At 37.7% G+C, this 24,994-nt stretch overlaps 1 protein-coding gene across 1 annotated transcript in view; it reads left to right on the top strand.

Moving 5' to 3' along the window:
- The window catches only part of MELK (maternal embryonic leucine zipper kinase), a 104,162-nt gene that overhangs the window by 33,676 nt on the left and 45,492 nt on the right, over positions 1-24,994 (top strand). Inside the window, exon 7 of the mRNA XM_044657530.1 lies at positions 1,121-1,219. Coding sequence (XP_044513465.1) covers positions 1,121-1,219 — 99 coding nt within the window. The remainder of the gene's footprint in view (positions 1-1,120; positions 1,220-24,994) is intronic.

Raw genomic sequence — 24,994 nt, 5'->3', positions numbered from 1 at the left:
ATCCCATTAGTTCTGGTCTTTGTGTTTATCTAATACTAAGTGACTAGATTTACTTTTTTGTTTTAAACTTTTTTTGGAAACCCTTACTTTCTATCCTAGTTACAATTCTGAGGGCAAGGGCTAGACAAATAAGTGGCTTGTCCAGGGCCACACAGCTAGGAAGTGTCTGAAGCCAGATTTGCATCTAAGTTTTCCCAACTCGAGGCTGAAAGCTCTATCTACTGTGCCCACCTACCTGCCCCATTAGGTTTATTTTCACGTTTTTTTTTTTTTTTTTTAATTTGTAGATAACACTTAAGAGCTAAACTTTTTAAAAAGACCCTTATGTGAACCTGTAGACATTTTTACACTACCTGGATTTAAAGACTATCCTTTAGATGTGTCAATCAATTGCTCTATGTCTGCAGTCACCATTTCCTCTGACATCTTTTTTTCCAAAACACTCTTCCTTGGATACCACTCTCTATATATGTTGTCTTCCACCATTAGATGGCAAACTCCTTGAAGGCAAGGATTAATTTGTTTGTATTTGTGTCCCTAGTAGCAATTAGTGCTTAATAAATATTTTTTCACTTATGTTTTTCTTTCATATGCTATTTCCTGAATTTAACATTGTTTACAAATATGAGTTAGACTCTTAAGGCCTCAGTTTCCTCATTTGAAAAATGAGAGGTTTGGAATAATGGCCTTTTGGTTCTCTTTCTGCTCTAAGTCTAGACTGCCTAATTCCTGCTTTTACTGGAAAAGAAAATGCCTTGTGGTTTTATATTATGATTTTCTAGATGATTACTAATGATTTGTTATAATTTCTCCCCAGGTAGTAATTTGAAACTGTTCCTATAATTAGTAGGATCATCTCAGATTAACAGTGGTACATATTTAAGCTCTGTTTGACTTTTCAACATGCTTTTGACAGAGTAGATAGAGAGACTTTATGTAGTCTGAAGCCTATAAGACTAGTCTGAAGCCTATAAGACACGAATTTGCTTGAACTTTGTAGCCCCAGGTCATTCTTCCCATTACCCAAACAGTCCAGACAGTAGGAAGTTGTAGTATGTATGAAGATTTATTATTAGCCTAAAATTTGTCTTTAATGTAATTTGGGTGTTTTCTCCCTTAGGCAGATGTTTGGAGTATGGGAATTCTCTTATATGCATTACTATGTGGATTTCTACCATTTGATGATGATAATGTCATGGCTTTATACAAGAAGATCACAGTAAGTATTATATGGTAAAATTTAAATGAATATTTTGCATTTTAGGCAATTGTTCAACACTGAATACAAGTGGAAAGTAAGTAATTTACTTGGTAGATGATGCATACTTTGAGGGATCTATGCTTACATTCACTGTGGATATGCTCCATAGTACCAAATTGCAATCTCCATGTATTCTCATCCTCTGTGACCATTGTTCATGTTCTGTAAATCTTTAGTAGATGTTCACCAGCATGGTAGGGACCTTCCTCACAGTCTTGCTGCTGTACATATATCAGTGTAGAATACACTCTCAAACAGTTTTCTCTTCCTTTCTGTATGTACTGGTTTAATTCCCTTTTTCAGTCATATGCCACTCTAATAATAGCCTTTATGTCACTCATTCTGTGCTTCTCTATTTCCATTTTTTTTACTAGTTTAAAAAATATTTGATGTTGATCTTTTTTATTTTCATATCATTTAGATTTTTCCCCTATTCCTTTTCATTGTCTCTTCTCAAGTGCCATTTCTTAGAACAAGATTTTTTTTTTAAAGAATAAAGATGAAGAGAAAAAAATTCAATGAAGCAACACATTGAAAAAAAACTGATATATTGCAATATTCCACATCTGTGGACCTTCCCTTTCCCCTCTTTTGCAAAGGTATGGCAGAGGTGTCTTATGTCTCTTACTTGGGGCTATGTTTATTTATTATAATTTTGAAATATTTGTTTTTTGGTCTGTGGGTTCAGTTTGTATTGTAGTCATCATGTATATGCCTTTCCTTTCTGTACTTACTTCAATTTGTATCTGTTCATTTAAGTGTTTCCAGGCTTTTCTGTATTTGTCATATTCATTGTTTTTAATTAAATATAGTAATATTACATTCTAGGAATATATCATAGTTTGTATAATCAATGAGAATCTACTTTGTTTGCAGTTCTTTGTTACCCCCAAAAGTGATATAAATATTTTGGTGTATGTTCCCCATTGCCTTTTTCTTTTTAAACCCCAGACTTCTGTCTTAGAATCAATACTATGTATTGGTTCCAAGGCAGTAGATCGGTAAGGATTAGGCTAGTGATTTTTCTGAGGCCAGATTTAAACCAAGGTCCTTCCAACTCCAGGTCTGGTGCTCTATTTACTGAGATGTCTAGCTGCCTCTCCCCATTGTCTTTTGAATGATCTTTAATTCCTCAGATCATGGCATTTCCCAACTTCAATGAATCCATAAATTCCATGAATCAAGGATGTTGATGTTGAGAAGGTGGAGCAATTTAAAAATAGTACATCTCTTTTTCCTATTCAGTTCTGGGAATAATTCATTTTCTAAATGCAGTGCTTGTCCAAGATACATGTACTAATGTATCAGTTCTATATGTTGTTGATCCAAATGCATTTCCTAGTTGGGAAGGTTGGTATTCTTTATATATTTGTTGTTTTCATGTGTGGGTAGTTAGATAGGCCCAACTCTTGAGTAAAAATGGATTTCATTTAGAAATTCCTGGACTTAATGCTTTTAACACTATTCTATTTGCAAACAGGAACATCTAGTACGTCCTACCATCTAGAAGAGCCAGGTTCTATTTGGAATTTACTCTGACCTCCATAATGTGGTGGCAGATACCTTAATTAAAATGTATTTTCTTGCCTTGCTTGATATTAATTAGAGGGTTGCTGAAAATAATTGTTTCTATTAGAGAGTTTTAATGTAATCTTTTTTTTCTTTTTCTTTTTTTAAAACCCTTACCTTCCATCTTGGAGTCAATATTGTGTATTGGCTCCAAGGCAGAAGTGAGGTAAGGGTAGGCAATGGGGGTCAAGTGACTTGCCCAGAGTCACACATCTGGGAAGTGTCTGAGACCAGATTTGAACCTAGGACCTCCCGTCTCTAGATCTGGCTCTCAATTCACTGAGCTACCCAGCTGCCTCAGTTTTTAATGTAATCTTACATGTTATTAATATGTGCATAGGAGATCCTTGTGGAAATTTAACACTAGCCTGTACCCCTTTTTTTGACACCCAAGGATAACTTTTGAAATTTTAAAGGAAAAGGTTTACTCTTAAGATTGAAGCTTCAACTTGCTTCTTTTCCTACGTTTTTTTTTTTTATTGAATCAAGGAGGATACAAATTTTTTTTGTTTATCTGTAAATAAGCCTCTTAAGGTAGTGTGGTAGAGAAAAGTGGACATGTATAAATGGTCTCTTGACTTCTAGAGTCTTGAAGACCCTTGTTTCTGTGGAAAATATATGTAAAGGTAATGGGGTCACCAGGGATATTATAAATAAACTAAATGGTTTGTGGGAACACACTCTGGGATTTATGAGAGACTGGAACAGGATGGAAAGACCAGAGTTTACTGGATTTCCACAGGAATGGCAGTTGATCTTAACTGTCACTTAGCTTCCCCTAGGCCAGAGTCTAGAAACAGGCTGACAAGGTAAAAGGGACTTAACAGCTTTAATTATGTTTCACTAAAAGGTGGGGAAAGGATTTCTATACTTAAAATCTAAAAGATAAAGCCACAGGGCAATGGGAGGACTTATTCTACTCTTATCTAAGTGATCTAACAGGGCCCAAGGAGCTGTAAATGGAGTCTCTGGGTTTCTGCCTCAGACCTGGAACCTGCCAGGCTTGAGTACAGCTGGGGGGGCTTTGTGGCTTTGGGATTCTCACTGCAATCCACTGATGATCTCTGGATGTCAGGAGCTAAGGTTGTCTCAGGAACTAGGTTGTGGGGGAGTTCTTGAAACGCTGTCCACCAGATTTCAAACTTCTCCTTCTTCCTTTGGCACTGTAGATCTTGTCCTTTTTGCTAGATACCACACCACACAGGATCCCAGGGGAAAATCAGGATGCAAGGTGTCCTTTTCTCTGAGGTCTCCCAGGGCTCACCACAGTTTGTGTTAACCCCTAATGGAGTCCCTTCTCAGAGCCAAGTCACTTCTTCCTGCTCCCTCATTCCATCCTGGAATTCCCAGCTCCAACTCCTTCCTGCTATGCACTTAATACCTAATCAATAACTAATCTTATCTTTCTCACAACATTTCTTACTTCATTTGTTCAGAATGGTGTTCTGACTCCTGGTGTTTAAAAGACTTGCCTCTTGTCTAGAGTGAGGTTGAAGTGTTCCAATAACAGGGGCTTGGGAAAGAGACATTATAGAGAATATAAATTCCAGAACCAGGAGGAAGTGGAGACCTTTTTCCTAGGAATCCAGAGCGAGCACGTGTGCATTGGCCAGGGGGCTGGCCATGTGTAGCTAGTGCCTTCTTTTTCTCTGGCCCACTTTTTATTATTTAACAAATAATTATAAATTAAGATACAGAGAATTTTAATCATAACACACCTTAGGGGTTATAATAACATTTTGCTTCATTGAATTAAATGCTTTTGAAAAAATCAACACAGTAAATACAGTGAAATCTTGTATCCAGTTAGTTGTGTTACTATAGAGATGTAATATGATCATTTTTTTGGCTGTAAAGAATTCAAAACAGTGGATATTTGCCATTTGAGGAATGTTTGAATAAAGCATGAAATAAGAAATGATGTGAAATAAGAAATGATGACTGAAGAATTCAGAGAAACATGGGGAAAGTTGTATGAACTAATGCAAAATGAAATAAGTGGAACCAGGAGAACAACATACACATTGACTTCCATAACATAAGGGAAAAGAACACCAAAAGGAAGTCAAATTCTGAGTAACTGTATCAACAAATCTTGATCTTGGAGAACAAATGATGTGTCATTTCTTTATTTTTGCAGTAGAGTGGTGAGAGTATCTGTATGTATAAAATTTTGCTTATACCTGTCAGATATCCTTTTATTTGCTTTTATATGTAACTTAGTTTTTTCTCTTTTTATTATAATGAATTTAAGAGACCAATGAAAACAAACCTTTCTCCATACAAAGAATAGACAAATAGGATTGTATATGATATTCTGCATCTCCATCATGCATACCATGGTTTATTTTGTTTTATTTCAATTTTAACATAGTCCTGTTACTTCTTTTTACATTCCCCTCCTTCCCTTAAACATCTCTCTGCTTGCTTCTGTTTATTTTTGTTGATTCATTGGCAGCCTTTCCTTTTTTTTAATATCACTATTAGTACCTTTCTTCTCCATCTTCCCGATTAGCTTCCCAAATCCTCCACTTACAAGAAAAAAACCAATGCAATAAAAAGATTTCTTTTGATAAAATACTTCTTCAATAGCCATGCCTGAAAACTTGTCTTATTCTGTACCTGTAGTATATAATTATTTTGCTGAGTAGAAGCTTGCGTCATCATCAGCCTTCTCGAATCCTAATTGGTAATATATTAATCAGAGTTTCTAAATCTTTCCTTGTTGTTTTCCTTTACAATGTTGTAGTTATTGTATAAATTGTTTTTCTAGTTCTACTCCTTTCATTCTGCATCACTTCATACAATATGCCTAGGTTTATCCTCTTAGAGTACAATGGTATTTCCCATTATGTTTATATATCATAATTTGTTTGACCATTTCCAAACAAAAACTTTATTTTTATTCCCAGAGCTTTGCTACAAAAAAAGTGCTACTGTAAATGTTTTTATTTTTCTTTGATCTCTGTGGAATATGTCATAGTTAGGGTATTGCTTGGTCAAAGCACAGGCACAGTTAAGTGTTATTTTGGTTATAGATCTAAATTGCTTTTCAAAGAGGTTGTATTCACAGTCCACCAACAGTGTGTTAGCGTCTCTCCTCTGTTTCTCCAACAAATTTCATTTTTTCTCAACTTTATTAATTTGATAGATATGAGAGAACCTCAACTGAACTCTCAGTGTATAGGGAATCCTATACCTCCCTTATTGACTTAGTATCTCCACTTTGCCTTTTCTAAACCTTTCCATCTTTCCTCAAACCTCCTCTGACTGTCTTTCCCTTCACCCTCTCAGCTGAAAACGTGGTGTCATATTTCCTAGAAACCACTGAAGCCATTCACTGTGAGCTATATCTTCCTCATTTCCTATTGCTCAGGTTCTTTTTGCTCCTTCACCACTGTCTCACATAATAATGTGGCCATATTCCTTTCCAAGGCTAACCTCTCTACTTGTTAAGTGATCCCATCCCATCTCCTCCAACAGATTGCCCTCTCTGTCATTTCACTTTCATTTATTTTCAGTAACCTCTCTACTCATTGGCACTACTATAGTAGCCTGCTAGTGAGTCAGCCTGCCCTAAGTCTCTCTTCACTTCATTCCATCCTCCATTCAGCCTCCAAAGTAATTAAAGCACAAGTCCTACCATATCATTCCTCTTTTCAATAAATTCTAGTGGTTCCCTATTGCCTTTACAATCAAAAACACAATGCTGCATTGACATTCAAAGTCCTTTATAAACCAGCACCCTCCTACTGTCTTCTTACATTTGCTCCCTGCCATGTATACTCTTTGATCCAGTGAAACTGGTCTCCTGTCTTTTCCACAAAGAAGATATTTCATCTCTCAACTCTGGACATTTTCTCTGGCTGTCCCCCATGCTTGGAATGTTCCCTCTCTTCTACTTACTGACTTCATTGGCTTCCTTTAAGTCCCAACTTAAATACCATCTTTGATAGGAATCCTGTCTCAACTCTTTAATTCTAGTACCATCTTTTCTTTTCTTTTTTTTCCCCCTGTAATTATTTTCAATTTTTCCTCTATGTGGTTTGACTTGTATATATTTGTTTTTATTTTGTCTCCTACTTTATGTTGTAAGAGCCTTGAGGGCCAGGATAGCCTTTTGCCTCTTTTGATTGTTAAATTTTCATTTCTTTTATTATTAGTGCTTGGAGCATTTTTTATATGGTTGTTGATAATTTGCCTTTTTAAAAAATTGCCTGTTCAGATATTTTGACCATTTATTTTTTGGGAACTGACCCTTAAAGAGTTTTAACAATTACTTATAGATGTTGATTATCAGACTTCTATCAGAGGAATTTGTTTAAAATATTCCCTCCCCCCCCAAATAAGTGCTTTCTTTTCTCTTATTTTATCTGAATTGCTTTTGTTGGTGCAAAATATTTTTCAAATTGTTGTAATCTCCATTGTCTGTCTTATCTCCTGTGGTCCAAGAGAGGATAGAGGTCTTTTGTGGTTAAATAACTCTTTTCCTATCCATAGTTATGATTCTTTCTTTTCTTTTCCTATATTTAAATTACGATATGACCTTTTATATCTATGTCATGTTTCCATGTGTGACCTGTTGGACTAAGTCTAATTTCTTCCAGACTGCTTTCTAATTTTCTCAGTAGTTTTTGTCAAATATTGAATTCTTGCCAGAATGTTTATTTTTATAAAGATTGTTTTATAAAGATGATACTATGATTCCTATTGGTAATTTGATAGCTGGACTCCCAGATATTTTGTACATACTTTGAATGAAAGTTCTTTTTCTATTTCTTTTTTCTGAATTTTCTTCAGGTTGATGATTTTGTGCACTTTTTTGATTTGCTACTTTACTGAAGTGATTGTTTTAATTTTCTCTCTAAGGGTCTCAAAGTATTTTTGTTTCCTTTTTAACTAATGCTTACTAACTCTATTTTATTCTTTTTTATTGCTGTATCTAGCTTTTTTAGAACTACATCAAATAAAGGGAATAATATACTTCTTTTATCTTTGATTTTATTAGAAAACTCTTTAGTGTTTCTAATTCTTGTTTTTTATAGATATTTATTGTATTAATGGACCACTTATGCTTTTAATTACTTTTAACATGAGTTGTGCTGTAACAAAAGTCTTCTGCATCGTGATAATGAGATTAAATCTACCTTGCCCATTCTTAAATCTAATCACCAAAAGTGTAAACAACTCCACTTAACTCTCAAGTGGGGAGGTCTGTGACTCACATGTGTAAGAATGAGTGATGAATCAGAATTTGCAGTCCTAAGAAAAGTGTCTGTTGTGATTGGTGGGTGACTAGGACCTGGAGGAGCTCTGACCCCTGACTGAGACCTTGGAATTACACGTGGTGAGTGTAAAGACTAAATCTTCCTGGACTTCTCTAAAGGAACTACTCTTTCAGTAGAGACTCTGTGACTGAAGTTTCTGCTTCATTCATCTTCAGGCTCTCCCACCCTCCAACCTTGGGCTCAAGGCTAAGCCTCCTCCAACTGAGGACTAATTAGATCTGCCTGGGTTAATCTAAGGGGGCCAGAGCAAATTACTTAGTGTGTTAGATTACTTATCCTATCCTATCCTTTTTCTGATTTTCTTATTTTTCTCTTCCTCTTCTCATTTGTAAATAAACTTCCATAAAAGTCATTTTGACTTGAGATTATTCTTTAATTGGGGATTGATAATTATCCAATTCCCTGGCAACCAAACTTTTTAATATTCACTCAACCAAAACCCCGTTTTACCCCTTACAGCATTTATTGATTTTTGTTGTTTGTATTTTGTTATTATGAATGTAGTTTTCTTAACATTAACCAACCTTGCATTCCTCATACAAGTCCAATCTGGTCATAGTGTTTACTCTTTTTTAATATATACCTTCTTTGTTAATATTTTATTCAATATTTTTGACATTCATTAAGGATTAATTGTTCTATAGCTTTATGTTTGTGCTTTAGCCCTTCCTATTTTATGTGTCAGGATTGTATCTCAGAAGAATTTGTTACTTTGGATTTTGGCTGTGACATTTCTTCAGTATTTTTACTTTGAAGTGTTTTTCAGGGGAAGATTGGTTGTTTCTTTCTTGTTTCACTTCACTTTTGATTCTAAATCTGTCAGTTTTCTTTTATTTTATGTTTTCTAGGGTTTTTGTTCGTAACTTTGTGGGAGTGGAGCAATTTCTTAAATTCTCTTTATTTTCTGGGTGAGTGGGAACCTCATAAGAAAATTTGCTCATTCCTTTACTTACATTCTAATATTTCATATCTCGTGGAATTATTGCAGTTTATTCTTCTATTGTTTAGGGAATCCACTTGTACAAGATTTTCCTATTTTCTGTTCTAAACCATTTATTCTTTCAAATTTTTACTTCAAACTCTCATTTCATTTTGTCATCTTCTTTTTGTATTTTGATTCTTATCATCAAACATATCTTGTTCTTATGTCTAGCCCTGTGTTTTTTTCTGAGGCCCTTATATTTGTTGTTAGGTTAATATTTTCTGGGTTTGTCTCTTAGACTTCTTGACTCATTTTTTCATTAATTGGTGTTCTATTCTCTTTCATATTATCAACCCCAGTTCTTGGATTGGAATTTTGTGCTTGGACTGCTCTCCTCCTATCCTTTGTGCCTTCTTTGGCCCTATACAGACTGAATTCAGTACTGCTGCTACTGACATAAATGAGTGTTGGCTGTCTCACCTCAATCATTTTTCAAGTTTCATCCATGATGCTTTTGGAATGATCTGTATTAACTGATAATCTTGCCAAACTTTTTGGAAACTTGTCTTTACTTTTATTGCTTCTTGTGAGGTGATAATGTTTGTAATCTTCCACCATTCTTTGTAAGAAATTTTTTTCTGCTTAACCAATGGGTCCAAGTGTTTCATAATTAAGCTGAGTTATAAGTACTTTTGGCCTCCTTTTTGTGTAAAATATGGACAAGTCCTCAACTATAAGAGGATGAGGGGACTATTGTCTTAGGAGATTTGAGGAGATAGAAATTTCAAACAACCTTTTTTTGGGAATAGGATAGTGACAATTAGGGAAGAATAAGAGGATTGTCTTGTTTCAGTGAGGGTCCAGTTTAGGTGAAAAAAACAACATACATTTGTAGTGATTATAGTCAGTTCAGTTCATGTGCATAAGAAGTATAGAAGAAGAGGATGGTGGGAATAATCCTGTGAAGAATTTTTAAGATCACAAGTAGTAATAAGATGAAGTTTAGGGATGGGGCAAAAGGAATTTGAAAATAAAAGGAAAAATGTGTAACTGAACCAGTTAATTTATAAGGTCAATATTGGGAAAGGAAGAAAGTGAATTATGATCAGACGTTACTGAGGGGTTAGAAGGTTTTCCTGAAGATGAAGAATAGGAGAGATGAGATATAGGTAAAAACAGAATAATGAGTTATTATAAGAAAGTAGAATGTCAAAATTTTTTTATGAATAGAGATGCAATTTTCTTTAAAAAATTTTAATAAATTTCCACATAAGTTTTCCAAAGTTATATAATCCTTATTGTCTCCCTCCCTTCTTCCCTTCCCCCTCTTTGAGCTGAATTTCAAGAGTTTTTGATCATGAAAATGATAAAAATCAAAGTGATTACCCTTGAGCAATTCTTATCATTTTTAGCTCCTAGGTGTGGTTAAGATCATACATTTCTTTGGTGTTTTCTTTGTATCAGTTCTCATTCACATAATGTGATTTTTTTGAGAAAATTTTTGTATTCCTAAGTGTGGTCAGAAAAGTAGTGTGAACTACCACAAAAATGAGTGGGGAAGTATCACAGATGGGCAACCTGATTGTTCCACTGATCTCCAGGAAATACTAAAAGACCTAGGAGACCTAGAAATGTAATTTTTTATTTAATAATTTTTATTTTTTAGAAAAGTTATCCATGGTTACATGATTCATGTTCTTACTTACTTTCCCCTTCACCCCCCAATCCTCCCCCCCCCCATAGCTGATGCGCATTTCCACTGGTTTTAACATATGTCATCGATCGAGACCTATTTCCAAATTGTTGTGGTTGTTTCGAGTCTACATCCCCAATCTTATCGGCCTCAACCCATGTGTTCAAGTAGTTGTTTTTCTTCTGTGTTTCCACTCCTGTAGTTCTTCCTCTGCATGTGGGTAGCATTCTTTCTCATAAGTCCCTCAGAATTGTCCTGGGTCATTGCATTGCTGCTAGTACAGAAGTCCATTACATTCAATTTTACCACAGTGTGACCTAGAAATATTTTAGCATATTGGGTAGATTCTCTACAGAGGTTTTACTTTGGGAATGTATGGACAAATTTTTCATAATATGAGAAGGTATGGATAGGTTGAAATCAGTAATGGTGTAGAATGCTAATGGGATCACTGATCATTGAGTACAGGCATACCTCATTTTATTGTGCTTTGCAGATATTGAGTTTTTTTTTTTTAAACAAATTGAAGGTTTGTGGCAACCCTATGTTAAGCAAATTTATTGGTGCCATTTTTGTAACTCTGTGCTCATATTGTTTTTCTAGGTCACATTTTGATAATTTCTCATACTACAAGGCTATCTTTCTTCATTTGTTTTTCATTAATTCCCTTGATATTCTTGATCTTTTGTTCTTCCAGATAAATTTTGTTTTTTCTACTTCTATAAAATAATTTTTTGGCATTTTGATTGGCATGGCATTGAATAAGTAAATTAATTTAGATAGAATTGTCATTTTTATTTTATTTTTTTAACTATTAACTTCTGTGTATTGGCTCCTGGGTGGAAGAATGGTAAGGGTGGGCAGTGGGGGTCAAGTGACTTGCCCAGGGTCACACAGCTGGGAAGTGTCTGAGGCCAGATTTGAACCTAGGACCTCCCGTCTCTAGGCCTGACTCTCAATCTACTGAGCTACCCAGAATTGTCATTTTTAATTATATTAGCTTGACTTATCAATGAGCAATTGATATTTTTCCAGTTGTTTACATCTGACTTTATTTGTATAAAGTGTTTTGTAATTGTGTTCATATAATTCCTGTTTTTGTATTGGCAAGTAGATTCCCAAGTATTTTATATTGTCTAGAGTGATTTTAAATAGCTTCTCTTTCTACTTCTCACTGCTAGACTTTGCTGGTAATATATAGAAATGCTGATGATTTGTGTGGATTTATTTTGTATCCTGCAACTTTGCTAAAGTTATTATCTCAACTAGTTTTTCTTTAGAATTCTCTAAGTATATCATCTGCAGAGTGATAGTTTAATCCCTTCATTGCCTTCCTTCCATTTTTTTTCTTATTGATAAAGGTAGCATTTCTAGTACAATATATTAAATAATAATGGTGATATGGGCATCCTTGCTTCATGTCTGATTTTATTGGGAAGGCTTCAAACATCCTCATAGCCCATGATACTTGCTGATGGTTTTAGGTAGATACTACTTATCATTTGAAGGACTGACCCATTTATTCCTATACTTTCTAGTGTTTTTAATGGGAATGGGTTGTATTTTGTCAAAGGCTTTTTTCTGCATTTATTGAGGCAATTTTGCAATTTCCATTAGTTTTGTTATTAATATTGGATTGGCTCTATTTTTGAAAGAAGTTCTGCTGTGGGTAGCATCTTATACTACAGAGAAATCTTTGGTGAAAAGAAGAGTCAATCAATATGGCAGACTTTATTGTTGTCTAATTTTAAGAAATTAGCACAGACACTCCAATCTCCAGTAACCACCACCCGGATCAGTCAGCAGTCATCAACAATCAGGGCAAGACTCCAAACCTGCAAAATGACAACTCATTTGAAGGCTCAGATGATCGTTAGCATTTGTTAGCAATAAAATATTTTTAAAATTAAGGTATATACTTTTTTTAGACAATGTTATTCCATACTGAATAGACTACAGTATAGTGTACATAACGTTTATATTCACTAGCAAACTGAAAAATTCATGTGACTTGCTTTATTGCAGTGGTCTGGAACCAAACCCACAATATCTTGAGGTATCCTTGAATGTTAGTTAAAGGGGGGGAAAATTAATTATGCCATGGGCCCTTGGTAGGAAGTAAGGAGTCCTGGTTCTACAACTAATTGGACTGTGGCTTTGAACACCTAAACTCCAGTGCACTTCAGATTTTTCATCTGTTAAATGAGAAGGTGTTATCTAAACATCTGTGATTCTCTTCATACTCAAAGTCGGAAAACCTGTAAGATTTAGAAGGGGGAAGAATCCTTTCTGGTGTATAAAAGGATCAAACAAGCTGGGCAGTTTACTCTGAGCACAGGATTGAAGCCTGGAGCACAAAGCTGCATCTAAGGCTGGTGCATTAATGCCTCTGGTATCAATGTCTCTGTGTTAGTATATTTGTATTTTTTTTCTTCCTGGAAAAAATGGAGTTTGAAGCAGAAAGTGAATTGTTTTTCTCGTTCTCTTTCTCTTTTGCTCTGGCTCTGCATTTCTATTATTTTTCTTAGGCCAGGTCCTAGTGTTCTATTAGTTCTGGCAGAAATGTGATTTAGAAAAATCCTGTTCTCAGGAAGCAGAAAGGTAGTGTGGAAGATGGCAGACCCAGATGGTTAAATTTGCAACGTATTAAACTCCTTCTCATTTAACACTAAGATCCTCACCTTAGATTTTTCGGTTGCTATATTGGTTTCCCGTCCATTACAATGAGGTTTGAAATTAATACAGTTAATGCAAATTAAAGCTACAAAATGTAGGAGGAGCCAGAGTTAGAATAGTGTCTCTAAGGCTAGAGAGCACAACAACCTCACAGCTGGGAAGTGTTATGATCGCTGAGGGACTTGATTGAAACAATGTAATTTGTTATGAAGGAAGTGGGGTCAAAGGGGCCTTGAGCCGGCAACAGGCTAGCAGGAGGTTGGTGTTGGTTGTTATGCTGGAATGGGCAACCTCAGTTGGTAATGAAACTTGCTTATGAAAGTACAAGGATCCAAACCCTGAAAGCTGAGTGCCCAGTGAAATCTCATTGCTACCTCTAGGTTCCTTTAAGATGTCAGGCAACTGCCTCCCTGCTGAGGAAACAGCCTCCTATTGGTTATGGCAGACTGGCAGGAAGTGGATGTAGAACTTCCTGCCCCTCTACTATGGAGTTTATTTGAAACTTAACAGCTCAGAATTCCCTTCTTGTTGCCTGTGGTTATTCCCTTACCATCAAAGGCTAACTTTGATGGTAAGGGAATAACCACAGGATTCTCTGGTTTAAAGCTATGGGATTTATTGGTCACTGGGGAAGGAACAAGGCAATGGTAAGAGGGTTTGCTAACATTAATCTGTTGCTATGGATTCACTGGCTGAAGCTGGTAGAAGGTCCTTGGAAAGTCTTGGCTGACTGAGGGCAGAGCAAAGCTGTCTCTGGTTAGGAAAGTGAGTAGATCTATTGGCTAACCTTGTAAATGATGATAATAGATAATATTGATTTGCTCTTGAAGATAGTTCCTAAAACCCTATTCTATCCTAAGGCCTAAATTCCCACGTTCCACCTCCCTCCTCCTGGGGCCCAGGAGGAGTTAGGGGTAAGTGAGTGCTCAGGGTGAAGTCAGGGGGAAACAGAACCCAGCCGTGGGTTTCCAGGGCCTTTTATACTCTCAGTTCAACTGCCAGTTGGTATCTGCCATATGGCACATGCCACCCTCAACATTCCATCCAGGGCAACTGACAGGTTTGACCTAAGCGAAACATGGCAATGGTAAAACCTGTATTACAAATTGTTAGGAAAAGTAAAGCAGAAAGCCCTAGATGGTAAAGGAGCTTTAAACCCTCCTTGGGTATAAACAGGAAATCAGATAATACAACTAAACTTCCTGTGGATCCCCTCAACCAATCACAATATGTTTCTAAAGGAAGATTAGCCTCCTGGTTTTAATTGATGTTTAATTGCTGTTAACTAAATCAATATTATTAGAATAACAATGATGATCAAAAATCGCATCTGACTAGTAGTAGTAATGATGGTAATTAAACCCAACTTCTGGGAGTAAAAAACTGGATCTTACTCTGTCCCTTCAAAATCCCCTAGAACTTCCTTGAAGCTGCCCTGTTGCCAGATCAACCAGCAAAAGGTCAGTAACTGGTTTGAATTTTATAAACAAAGCTTTTACTCGAGGTAATCAAACAACCAGGGAAACTAATAGAAGGAATCCCTAAATGAAGTTTAATCTTAGCTCAAAGTATTTAATCTAATAACTTCAGAATGTTGAAAGCTGAGCTGGCCAGGCCTACTGGCCCAGTCAGGCCACCTGTCAATCTGGCCTGTGTAATGCAGGATTGATGCAAGATTCTCTTGCTTTAGTGGACACTATTTGCCTATAGACAAATAGATAGCAGCTTGATTGAAGATAAATGGATGGATCTTCTGTAGCAATTTGTTGAATATTATTAATTGAATTAAAGCTCTATAATAATTCTGTAACTTTCAGGTATGCTGGTTGATATTTGGCTAGACCAATAAATTTTGGAGAGAAAGGTTTGACCCCAACCACCCTGGATCCCTGGCTCCAAAATGAGTCCCTGGGTCCAGTTTCTCTCTCCCTAATATAGGGCACAGCCCAACCGATGATTGGTCTCATGCCTAGGAAATCATCAGGAATCCCCCAAGATTCCAAGGGTCCAACTGGAAACCCTGCCCAAAGGCATGGCTTCTTGCAAATCCATGCAAAACTTAACTTACAAAAATACCCATTTTGTCTTTAAAATATGGGAGGAGCCAGAATTAGAACAGTGTCTCTAAGGCTAGAGAGCTCAACATCCTCACAGCTGGGAAGCTATAAGGAGAGCAACAGCAACATCTGCTACCTCTTCTTTGATGAGCCCCTCTGGGCCTGCCATTCTTGAAAAGGGGTGGAGGACAGACTCTTGACACCTGGTAGTGTTCCAGAAGCAACCAAGTTCCTTAATATAGCAGCAGGGACCAAAGACATCCTCAAAGAATTGGTGGCCACTGTAGCTGCTCCTGTAATGCCTGATTTCAGGTGGTAAATTTTTGAGCTTTGCAAAAAAACAGCTGCTGCTATGTGAATGGAATAATGTAGAAAATAGAAGCATTATGATCACTGACTTAACTTTTATGTATCCTGCTCTGTGAAGGGAGAGGGACAAAGCATTGTGTCTGAATATCAGGACAGTTTTCCCTTTCATATGGACACTGCTGTGGTTGCATAAAACATTAAGCAATCAACTTTATCCCTTTCAGTGTATTTTCTTAACATCAGAGGGTTTATTGGTACTGAAAAGGTATTTCATTATTTTAAGCTTTCTGACACATTTTTTTCTACTCTACTCTTTGGAAAATAAGTATTAAGAGATCCAAGAAAATGAACACTCTATTCGATTTTTTTTAGACATAGTACTTTAGTGGAGTGAGCACTGGATTTAGAATCAGAGGACCTTTGTTCAATCCTAGCTCTTCTACTTATTAGTTTTAAGTATTTAGACTTTAAGGCCTCTTGGCTTCAGTTTCCTGATCAAGTGGCATTGCAGCTGACCTCAAAGTTCCCTTCTATCTCTCAAGCTTTTGTTAAAAAGAAATGAGGGCTTAGGAGATACCTTGTGGCATATATCTCCTACTAGATCTTCCTTCTAGATGTTAGAGGATGGCTGGTATGTAGATCTTAGTGATAGTATGGATGAAGGGAGGGATCAGGGGCCCAAGGCCTAAGGCAGTTGAAGTTGATGAAGGAGGAATACCCACTCCTCTCACAATATCTGTTGCTGTAATCTATCCCTCTTCCCCCTGACAGGCTTGGTTGGTTAAACCTGTCAATGACTTCTTTCTAGCAGTTGCCCAGGTTGGGACCTCTTGAGAGGTTAGGTTAACCTCTCTAGGCCCAACCTGAGGTTGAATTAATTGTTAGCTTGGTATCTGACTGCTATTAGTTCTCCCGATGGGCTGTGATAGAATAACCACTCAGGAAGGTACTTGTTAAATCATTGTATTATCTATTGATGGGGAAAGGATAATAAAGTAATAGGTTTGGGGATTGGAAACCCTATTGCTATTGTTTGGCTACTAAGCTAATCTTTGATCAGGACTGGAGACTGCTAGGCTGGTAGAGGCTTCAGGTCTTCACCCTCTCACTATCCCTGACCTGACCTGGCCACAGCCAAATCAGAGAATAGGGAAGGCTATTGATGTAGATGTGGATTGATGATCTGTGTATTCTCTCAGCTCTACTACCAATAATATTGATGAATCACTAGCTCTCAGCCAAGCACAGGATACAGATTTAGATTCAGGCTTACCCTCTTCTTCTACTACCTTTCACCCTTCACCTCCCTGTCCCAGTTCTTGCTCCAAGACAAGTTTGCTCAAGTCTCAGCTCTGAGTTCTGAGACCTCAACTGTAGTTCTTAGGGGGTATTTATAGGGTGGGGGCCAACCGACTTTTGCTCCTGGCTCACGGCACCTGGGAACATTCCGAATCTCTCAACTGCATCCCTGTCAGTCAAGGTGTCATCCAACTCATCCCAGATAATGATTTTAACACATTATAAGCATGTGATCAAAATTATCCTTGCCAGTTAGTACAGCTGACATTTTATTGCTTTTATTGCATGGGTCTATATAAGACATTATTAAATCCTAATATGACTGTAAGAGCACCACATGGGAAAAGTCCATTTTTTATCCTTTGTTTTGTGAGTAGAGTCAGATCCCTGTTGTATCTTGGGGAAGAGGAGAGGTAGCCTTCTGGTCCCTGCTCAGCCTGAATGTTGATCTTTGTTGGAGAAAACGCACATGAGATCCTTATTCTTGGCCCTGGTGTCTCCTAGCCTTAATTGTCTCCTTTCCTTTTGCATGAGCTGTCTTCATTTATCCTCTAAGCATTGAAATTGGAAGGGATTTAGAACAATGATGAGAGGGAAAATGACCTGATCTTCCTTTCTACTTCAGTTTTCCTTTAGGAACTTAAAGGTTCTGAATTCACATTCAAGTTTTCTTGTTTTCTTTTCTCTTTCTTTCCCAGCATAGGGAAACTAGGACACCAACATGCCTTGAGATCATACTGCACTTGCATTGGTTCAAGGAACTAGGCATGTGTACCTCAGAGAAGTTAACACTTAGGATGTTAAATAGGACATGATAGCTCATGTTCAAGTATTTGATGAGCTGTTATTTGGAGAAGAGATTGGACTTGCCCTGCTTAGCCCAAGGAAGTAGTAGTCAGAGCATGTAATCATCAGTAAGCAGTATTTAGAAGGAAAACATTTTAAGCCCTTATCTTCCATCTTAGAATCAATACTATATATTGGTTCCAAGGCAGAAGAGTGGTAAGGGCTAGACAATGGAGGTTAAGTGACTTGCCCAGGGTCACCCAGCTAGGCTCAGTAAGCATTATTAAGCATCTGCTCTGTGCCAGGCACTGTGCTAGGTGCTGCAAATATAGTATGTAAAGATGTAAATGTGAGTCTTCATTCTCCAAATGCTTACATATTACTGGGGATTGGGTGGAAGTTGTAGAGAGGCATACTTAGGTTTGATCTTGAAAAACAAAAAACCTGTGAACAATTAGAGTTATAAGGATTAACATTAGGAGATAGGCTGTAGATGAATAATTTTATTTATTATAATTTATTTATTATTTATTATAATTTTTATTATAATTATATTTATTTATAATTATTTATTATAATTTATATATTATTATAATTTATTAAATCAAAAGTAGTAGGAGGAAAAGAGGGGGAAAATAGGAGAAATGTAAAGAGTACTTAGCTGGCTATTCTGTGGCTGCCATTTTGGACTTCCTCACTACACGCATCACAGGTCCAGTGGGCATCAACAATAGGCATATCAATTGACTACTTCCTCCTTGTCCCACCTTTATAAAGTCTTTTCTCTGCCCACTAAATTTCATATATCACATCTCAGGAACCAACCTAGTTTTCTAATTAGTCTGGGCCACCCAGGGGGCAGTGCCTAGGAAATCACTCTGTTGTCTCTTGATATTCTTGCCTGCTTTACTCTATTTTTCTGGCTTTTGTTCTGTTCTTTTGACTAAATTTATCCAGTGATTTTCTTTACACAGTCTTCACTTCTGGCCAGAGTTCAAACTCATACCAAGTACCCATGGTCAAAAAGGGGAAAAAGATAAATTCCCTTTTCACAGAACCAGCCAGACAGTTAACAGATATTTATTAAGGGCTTATTCTGTGTTAGGCACTGTGTAAAGGAGCTTCCATTCTAATGGGAGAGACCTCCATATGTAAAAAATTATTTACATGATAAATACAATGGAAATTAGTCTTAGGGGGAGGGCATCCCTGCTGTGTGGATTGGAAGTGGGACTGAGAAAGGCCTCCTTTAGGAAGTGGTATTTTAGTTGAAATTTTTTTAAACAACTGCCTTCTGTCTTAGACTTAATATTAAATTTTTGTTCCAAGGCAGAAGAGTGGGAAAGATCTAGGCTATTGAGGTTAAAGGACTTGTAGAAGTTAGTAGGCATGATATGGTTAAAAAAAACAGCCAAGGAGGCTGAAGAATGGTCAGCCAGGTAGGAGTTTGGCCAGAAGAAAGCAGAGTCACAGAAGTTCAGAGATAAGAACAGGTCTAGCAGTAGTGATGAGAGGTCAAGAATCAATCAGATATTTATTAAATGCCTGTTACATTCCAGGAATATCTGAGGATACAAGCACAAAGAATGAAGCAATCTTACCCATTAAAGGTATGTGTTTTGGAATGTTCTGAACCCTGGGAGACTACATTTCCCAGGACTCTCTACCTCCAAAACACAAAGGAGTTTATATGCTAATCGGGGCGGGGCAGGGTGGGAAAGGAACCATGCAGGATGAGAATTGAGAAAAGCTGTTAGATTTGGCAATTAAGTCATCTTGGCAAAATTAGAGAGCATTTTCCATTGTGATGAGGTTGGAAGCCAGACTGCAAAAGTTTTAGAAAAGAGTAGTGTGTAGTGAGATGATGAGAGGAAGTGTAAGCACCAACTGTAGATGGCTTTTTTCTTTCTATTTTTTAAAAAGTTCAATTAAAAAAATTAACAATTATCTTCTTTTCCTCCCACTCTTGCTTGGGGGAAAAGAAAAGAAAGATGAAATCCGTGAAAATGAACATGCATAATCTGACAAAACAAATTCCCACATTGGCTAGAGAGAAATAGGTTAGCTAGGGGGCAGCTGGGTAGCTCAGTGGATTGAGAGTCAGGCCTAGAGAGGGGAGGTCCTAGGTTCAAATTTGACCTCAGATACTTCCTAGCTGTGTGACTGGGCAAGTCACTTGACTCCCATTGCCTACCCTTACCACTCTTCTTCAATACACAGTATTGACTCCAAGATGGAAGGTAAGGGTTTAAAAAAAAAAAAAAAAAAAGAAAGAAATAGGTTAGCTGTAGCAAGTAGAAGGGCCACCTCATCTTCTGAGTCTAATGTGGAGGAGGAGCCTGTTGATGACATCAAAGACAATGTGAGATGAATAGGATAGAAGAGGGAATTTGGGATGGATGAGGTCATTTTTGTTTTTATTTTTTTGAAGTATGGAGTAAGGTTCTTTTAAACTGGAAAAAACACAGAACCATTAAATAGTCAGAAGAATCAAGTCTTTAATCAGGAGAAGGATAACAGCATAATTCTTAGGCCTCCACACAGAGTCATGTGCTCAAAACCCACACAGAGCCCAAGGCTTTGGCTACTCTGGCTACTCTGGCTATGGATCCCTGGGAGTGCCACCAGGCTAGATGACCACTCTGTGGAACCTTGAAAATTGGGGAACTTGTTTACCTCTTAGGGAACTGAGGACAAGAATATAGTTGATTAGCTTTACTATGGCTACCAAGAAATGAGTTCTAGACTGATTATTAGGGAGAGGCTGATGCTTTACTTGGACACAAAAGGGAAAGATCCAGCCTAGAGCTGGGCAACCTGAGAAAGGACTTTGATACAATAGGAAAATCTACTAGACAAAAAGATTACTTAACATCTGATTGAGTTTTCTAGCTCCACCTAAAGTACTTTAAGGTTTATTCTTAATCTGAAACTCTGAGTCTGGGATTTCCCTCCAGGATAAATTCTCATGCAACCAGGTCAAACTTGAGGTCTTCAGACCTCACACTGCTACAAACTTGGGGTTCTCCAGATCTCAAGATTGGGATTTCTAGATTCCAAGTTGACAATTCTCAGCTGAAAGAGTAGGAGAAGAGGATGGTTGGGTTTCTAGGAGAGAGAAGAGGTTTGGAACAATTGTTCTAGTGAGTGGGATGAGAAATCAGGGAAGAGTAGGATTGCCTTTCAGTGAGGGCTGTAACAATAAAGAGAGCCAATAATTAGCCTAAAATTGTGGTTGTCCCAGTTAGCATGTATTCTTTTACTTCCTTTTACCATTATATGAATAGGGGGCAAAGGAGGCACATGATAAGAAGTGATTTGGCTTTGGGTTTAGCAATAGGACAAGGGGTTGATGAAGCCAGAACAGAATATGACCTGAAATAGTCCTGAGACAAGGAGGGTTTGGAGGTCATGAAGAAGATCAAGAAGAGGGTTAGGGAATGGAAAGCATAAGAAGAGATGGACAAATAAAAGATTTTGATTAGGTAAAGGAAATTTGGTCTTTTAGAACAAGAAAGTGGAATACTTGTGGATGATGGCAAAATCTAGAAAATGGCCATTCCTGTGTAGGTCTTGATTAATGTGAATAAGGGGTTGAATTATTTGAGTTAGTAATAATGACAATAATAGTAATTAATATCTAGCATTTACATCACCTACTTTGTGCTAGGCACTTTGCTAAGTGCTTTGCAAATATCTCATATGATCCTCACAATAATATTGGAAAGTAGGTACTATTATTATCCCTATGTTACTGAGGAAATTGAGGCAAGCAAAGGTTGTGACTTAATTACCAAAAAACATACAGTTGTTAACTTAGAAAAAACACGGAACTATTAAATAGTCATAACCACTCTTTAATCAAGGGAAAGGGGGAACAGAGCTACTTGGCCTCTTATGCAGAGCTGCGCCTTGTGCAGAGTCCAGGATTGAACCCTGTTTCCCTCTGCTCCCTGACCCCCTGGGAGTGACACCGCGTTAGACTAGACTCCAAGGAACAAAGGAAATTGGAGAACTTATAAACCATTTGGGAAGATCCCGGGGCTGGGAAAGATGATTGACATTGTACAATCAAGCTTGGGAAAGGAATCCTAGCCAGAGGCTAGGGTGTAAGGGAAAGGGGCTGCTTACCCAATGGATACTAAAGGATGGTTTCTGCCCTGGTGTGTCTCCCTGGGACAGGGTCTTTGATACAATGGAGAAGACTACTAAGACAAAAGGGTATTTAGCATCCATTATTCAGTCTGCAACTGCTAGCCTGAGATTCCCTTCAGGATGGATTCTCTTGGAAACAGGGAACAAGCACAAGCTTTGGGGGTCTCTAACCTACAAGCTATTTCTAAAATTTGGGGTTCATCCTATCTCACTAGGCCACAAGTTTGGGGTCTCTAGATTCCACGTCGACACAATAAACCTGAGGCTTTGAACTCAGGTCTTTCAGACCCAGGACTTTTTCTATTGCACCACCTTGCTGCCTCTGCAATGCATATTTCCACTAGACTTATTTTGCATAAACTTAACTTTGAATATTATGATTTTTGAATTCTTGTGACCACTTCATAAGATTAATACTTCTCACCAATTGGGTGTAGGTGTAAGTCATAGGAACTGAATTTACTGAGAAATTTCAAAGTTAAAGTATTTGATAGAACATTAACACTTATGCTGTATTTTCCCAAAATGACATCAGGCATAAGGGTGGAGAAGACAGCTGGGAGCCAAGAATAGAACTCCTTGAGAAAGGAAGGAGACCTTTGGATTGGCAGGTAACAGTAAGTAGCATCAAGATTGGTTGATAAATTTGGATTTCAAAGGAGAGGTTGCTGAGAGATGGAGGTAGTAGGGCAATCTGGAAGTAGCAGTGAGAAACTGTAAGAGTTAAATTGGGAGTCTTGAGAAAATAAGAGAGCAGCTTTTAATAATTTAACGATTTAGTTTAATTAAAATAGAGAGAGGGGGCAGCTGGGTAGCTCAGTGGAGTGAGAGTCAGGCCTGGAGACAGGAGGTCCTAGGTTCAAACCTGGCCTCAGCCACTTCCCAGCTGTGTGACCCTGGGCAAGTCACTTGACCCCCATTGCCCACCCTTACCAATCTTCCACCTATGAGACAATACACCGAAGTACAAGGGTTTAAAAAAAAAATCTAAAAAAAAAAAAATAGAGAGAGTAAAAGAATATAGTAAAATGAATATACTAAAGGAGAGAAACAAAGTTCCAACCCAATCAGTGTTTAATTTAACCCCAATTAGTTCTGTCAATGAAGACCAGCCAACTTCCAAAAAATTTAAGAAATTAAAAACCTAACAGCTGTAATATTATTTGGCATTGCAGTATGGAAAACAGAATGATTGACAGTTAGCAGTTTGGAACTTAGAATGAACTGAGCCTGGCATGTGCCAGCAAGAGCAAAAGTCAGTTGCTGGGAGGACTATATAAGCAGGATTTGGACTGAAGGAGGGGTCTCAATTTTGAGAAGGGATTTTGGTGGGTGGTCTTGGTTGGGTTTGGGTAGGCCAAGGTCAATTTAGGATACCAGCAGCCAGCTCTGATTACTACCATACTCTTAAATCTTGTGTGACTCTATACTGTACATCTTGATTAATACTCATCAAGAAGAAGCAATATCAATCACCATCAAACCTGATTCTGGTTAAAACAGCCTGGCTTTGCAAAGTCGAATCTGGCAGGCAAGCCACCACTGTCAAACTTGAAACCCTGATTACCTTCAGTTCTCATTAGCATCTGATCATCTATAGCTTAAGCCAAGGATTTCCTTTACTCTTCTCTCCTTCAATTCCCTGTTCCCTTTCCCTAATTTTGTTACCATTAAATCTTAAACTCACTTAAGTCAATGTCATTTTTTACCTTAAGGATTAACAATCATATCTGTGGATATCTGAAGAAAGAGGTATTATTTCCAACTGAAAGTTAAGTCTTAGTCAGTTATTATTTATCCACATCTTGGGGCCAGGATAAGAAGTTAGAAGAGCTGTGTAATATGAACCACAGTTCTTCACTTGACTACTTGTTCTGGGATACTGATATACTGAAGTTGAGTGTAGCAGTTTATTCACAAATATTCCTGTGGGGTCCTTAGGTGTAACTTGGTGTTACACCTAAGGATTTCCACACTCACTCAGCTTCAGCTACTCATACCATCAGAGGACACTGCCCACTTATTATATAACACAGCTCAAACCAAAATCCAAAAACACAAAAGCCAAAAAGCCCTCTCAGTAAGCTCAGACCTGACTTTATATTCCAGCAACTAAACACTAACCACTCTTATGGGGAAAACCAGGGGAGTTAACTTAAATGTTATATGTGGGTTCAGAAGGGTGAGTAGGAGACAGGAATGGACAATAGATGGAGATTTAACACTGGGTTTAACTGTTAAGGAAAATGAAGTGTTGACAGAAGTGACACTTAGGCCTAACTGTCACCCTGCTCCATCTAGACAAAGGGTCTGTGAGAACCAGCAGGCAAATGACAAGAGAATTTGTAACAAATTTTAGTTAAGGGAACTATGGTCTAAAGCAGGGGTCGGCAACATATGGCTTTTTCTGCAGGAGCCATAAAGTCAATTTTTTTTTCAGGTGCTGTTACAGGAGCGCGCACTGTGAGTACTGTACGTCTCTCACAGCCAAAAAGGTTGCCAACCCGTGGTCTAAAGGATGGGAATAGGGGTTTCTACACTTCCAGAATATGGGCAGATCACAGGGTCAGGGGAGGGACTTATCTACACTGAACTGAGAACTAAAGCAAGACAGGGCCCACAGAATAGCAGGACTGAAGTGAGTATCCTCACAGCAGATTCCTGACACACTCCAGCTATGTTGCAGCTCTTCCAGGACCACTATCTGCACTCCTTCAGGTGGGTAGATTCTGGGAGCTAACCCAGCCCAAGTTAACCTGCAACTCAGGTTGGGATTAATAGTCTCTACCAAAAATCTCCGACAAGTAGATGACAGACTTTCTTCTGGATATCAAAAAATCTGGGTGCAAACTCCACTTCCTCTGAGGTTTCCCAGGATCAGTTACAACTTGTCTCAACCACCATCTCAGAGAGAGAGACCACACTTCCTGCTTCCCCATTCCATTTAGAATTCTACAGCCCTGCCTGCTAGGTCTCCTA

Source organism: Gracilinanus agilis, chromosome 1, assembly GCF_016433145.1.
Source record: "Gracilinanus agilis isolate LMUSP501 chromosome 1, AgileGrace, whole genome shotgun sequence".
NCBI classification, from domain to species: Eukaryota; Metazoa; Chordata; class Mammalia; order Didelphimorphia; family Didelphidae; genus Gracilinanus; species Gracilinanus agilis.
Note: the sequence above shows the minus strand (reverse complement) of the source record. Positions and strands in the feature narration are given on the sequence as shown.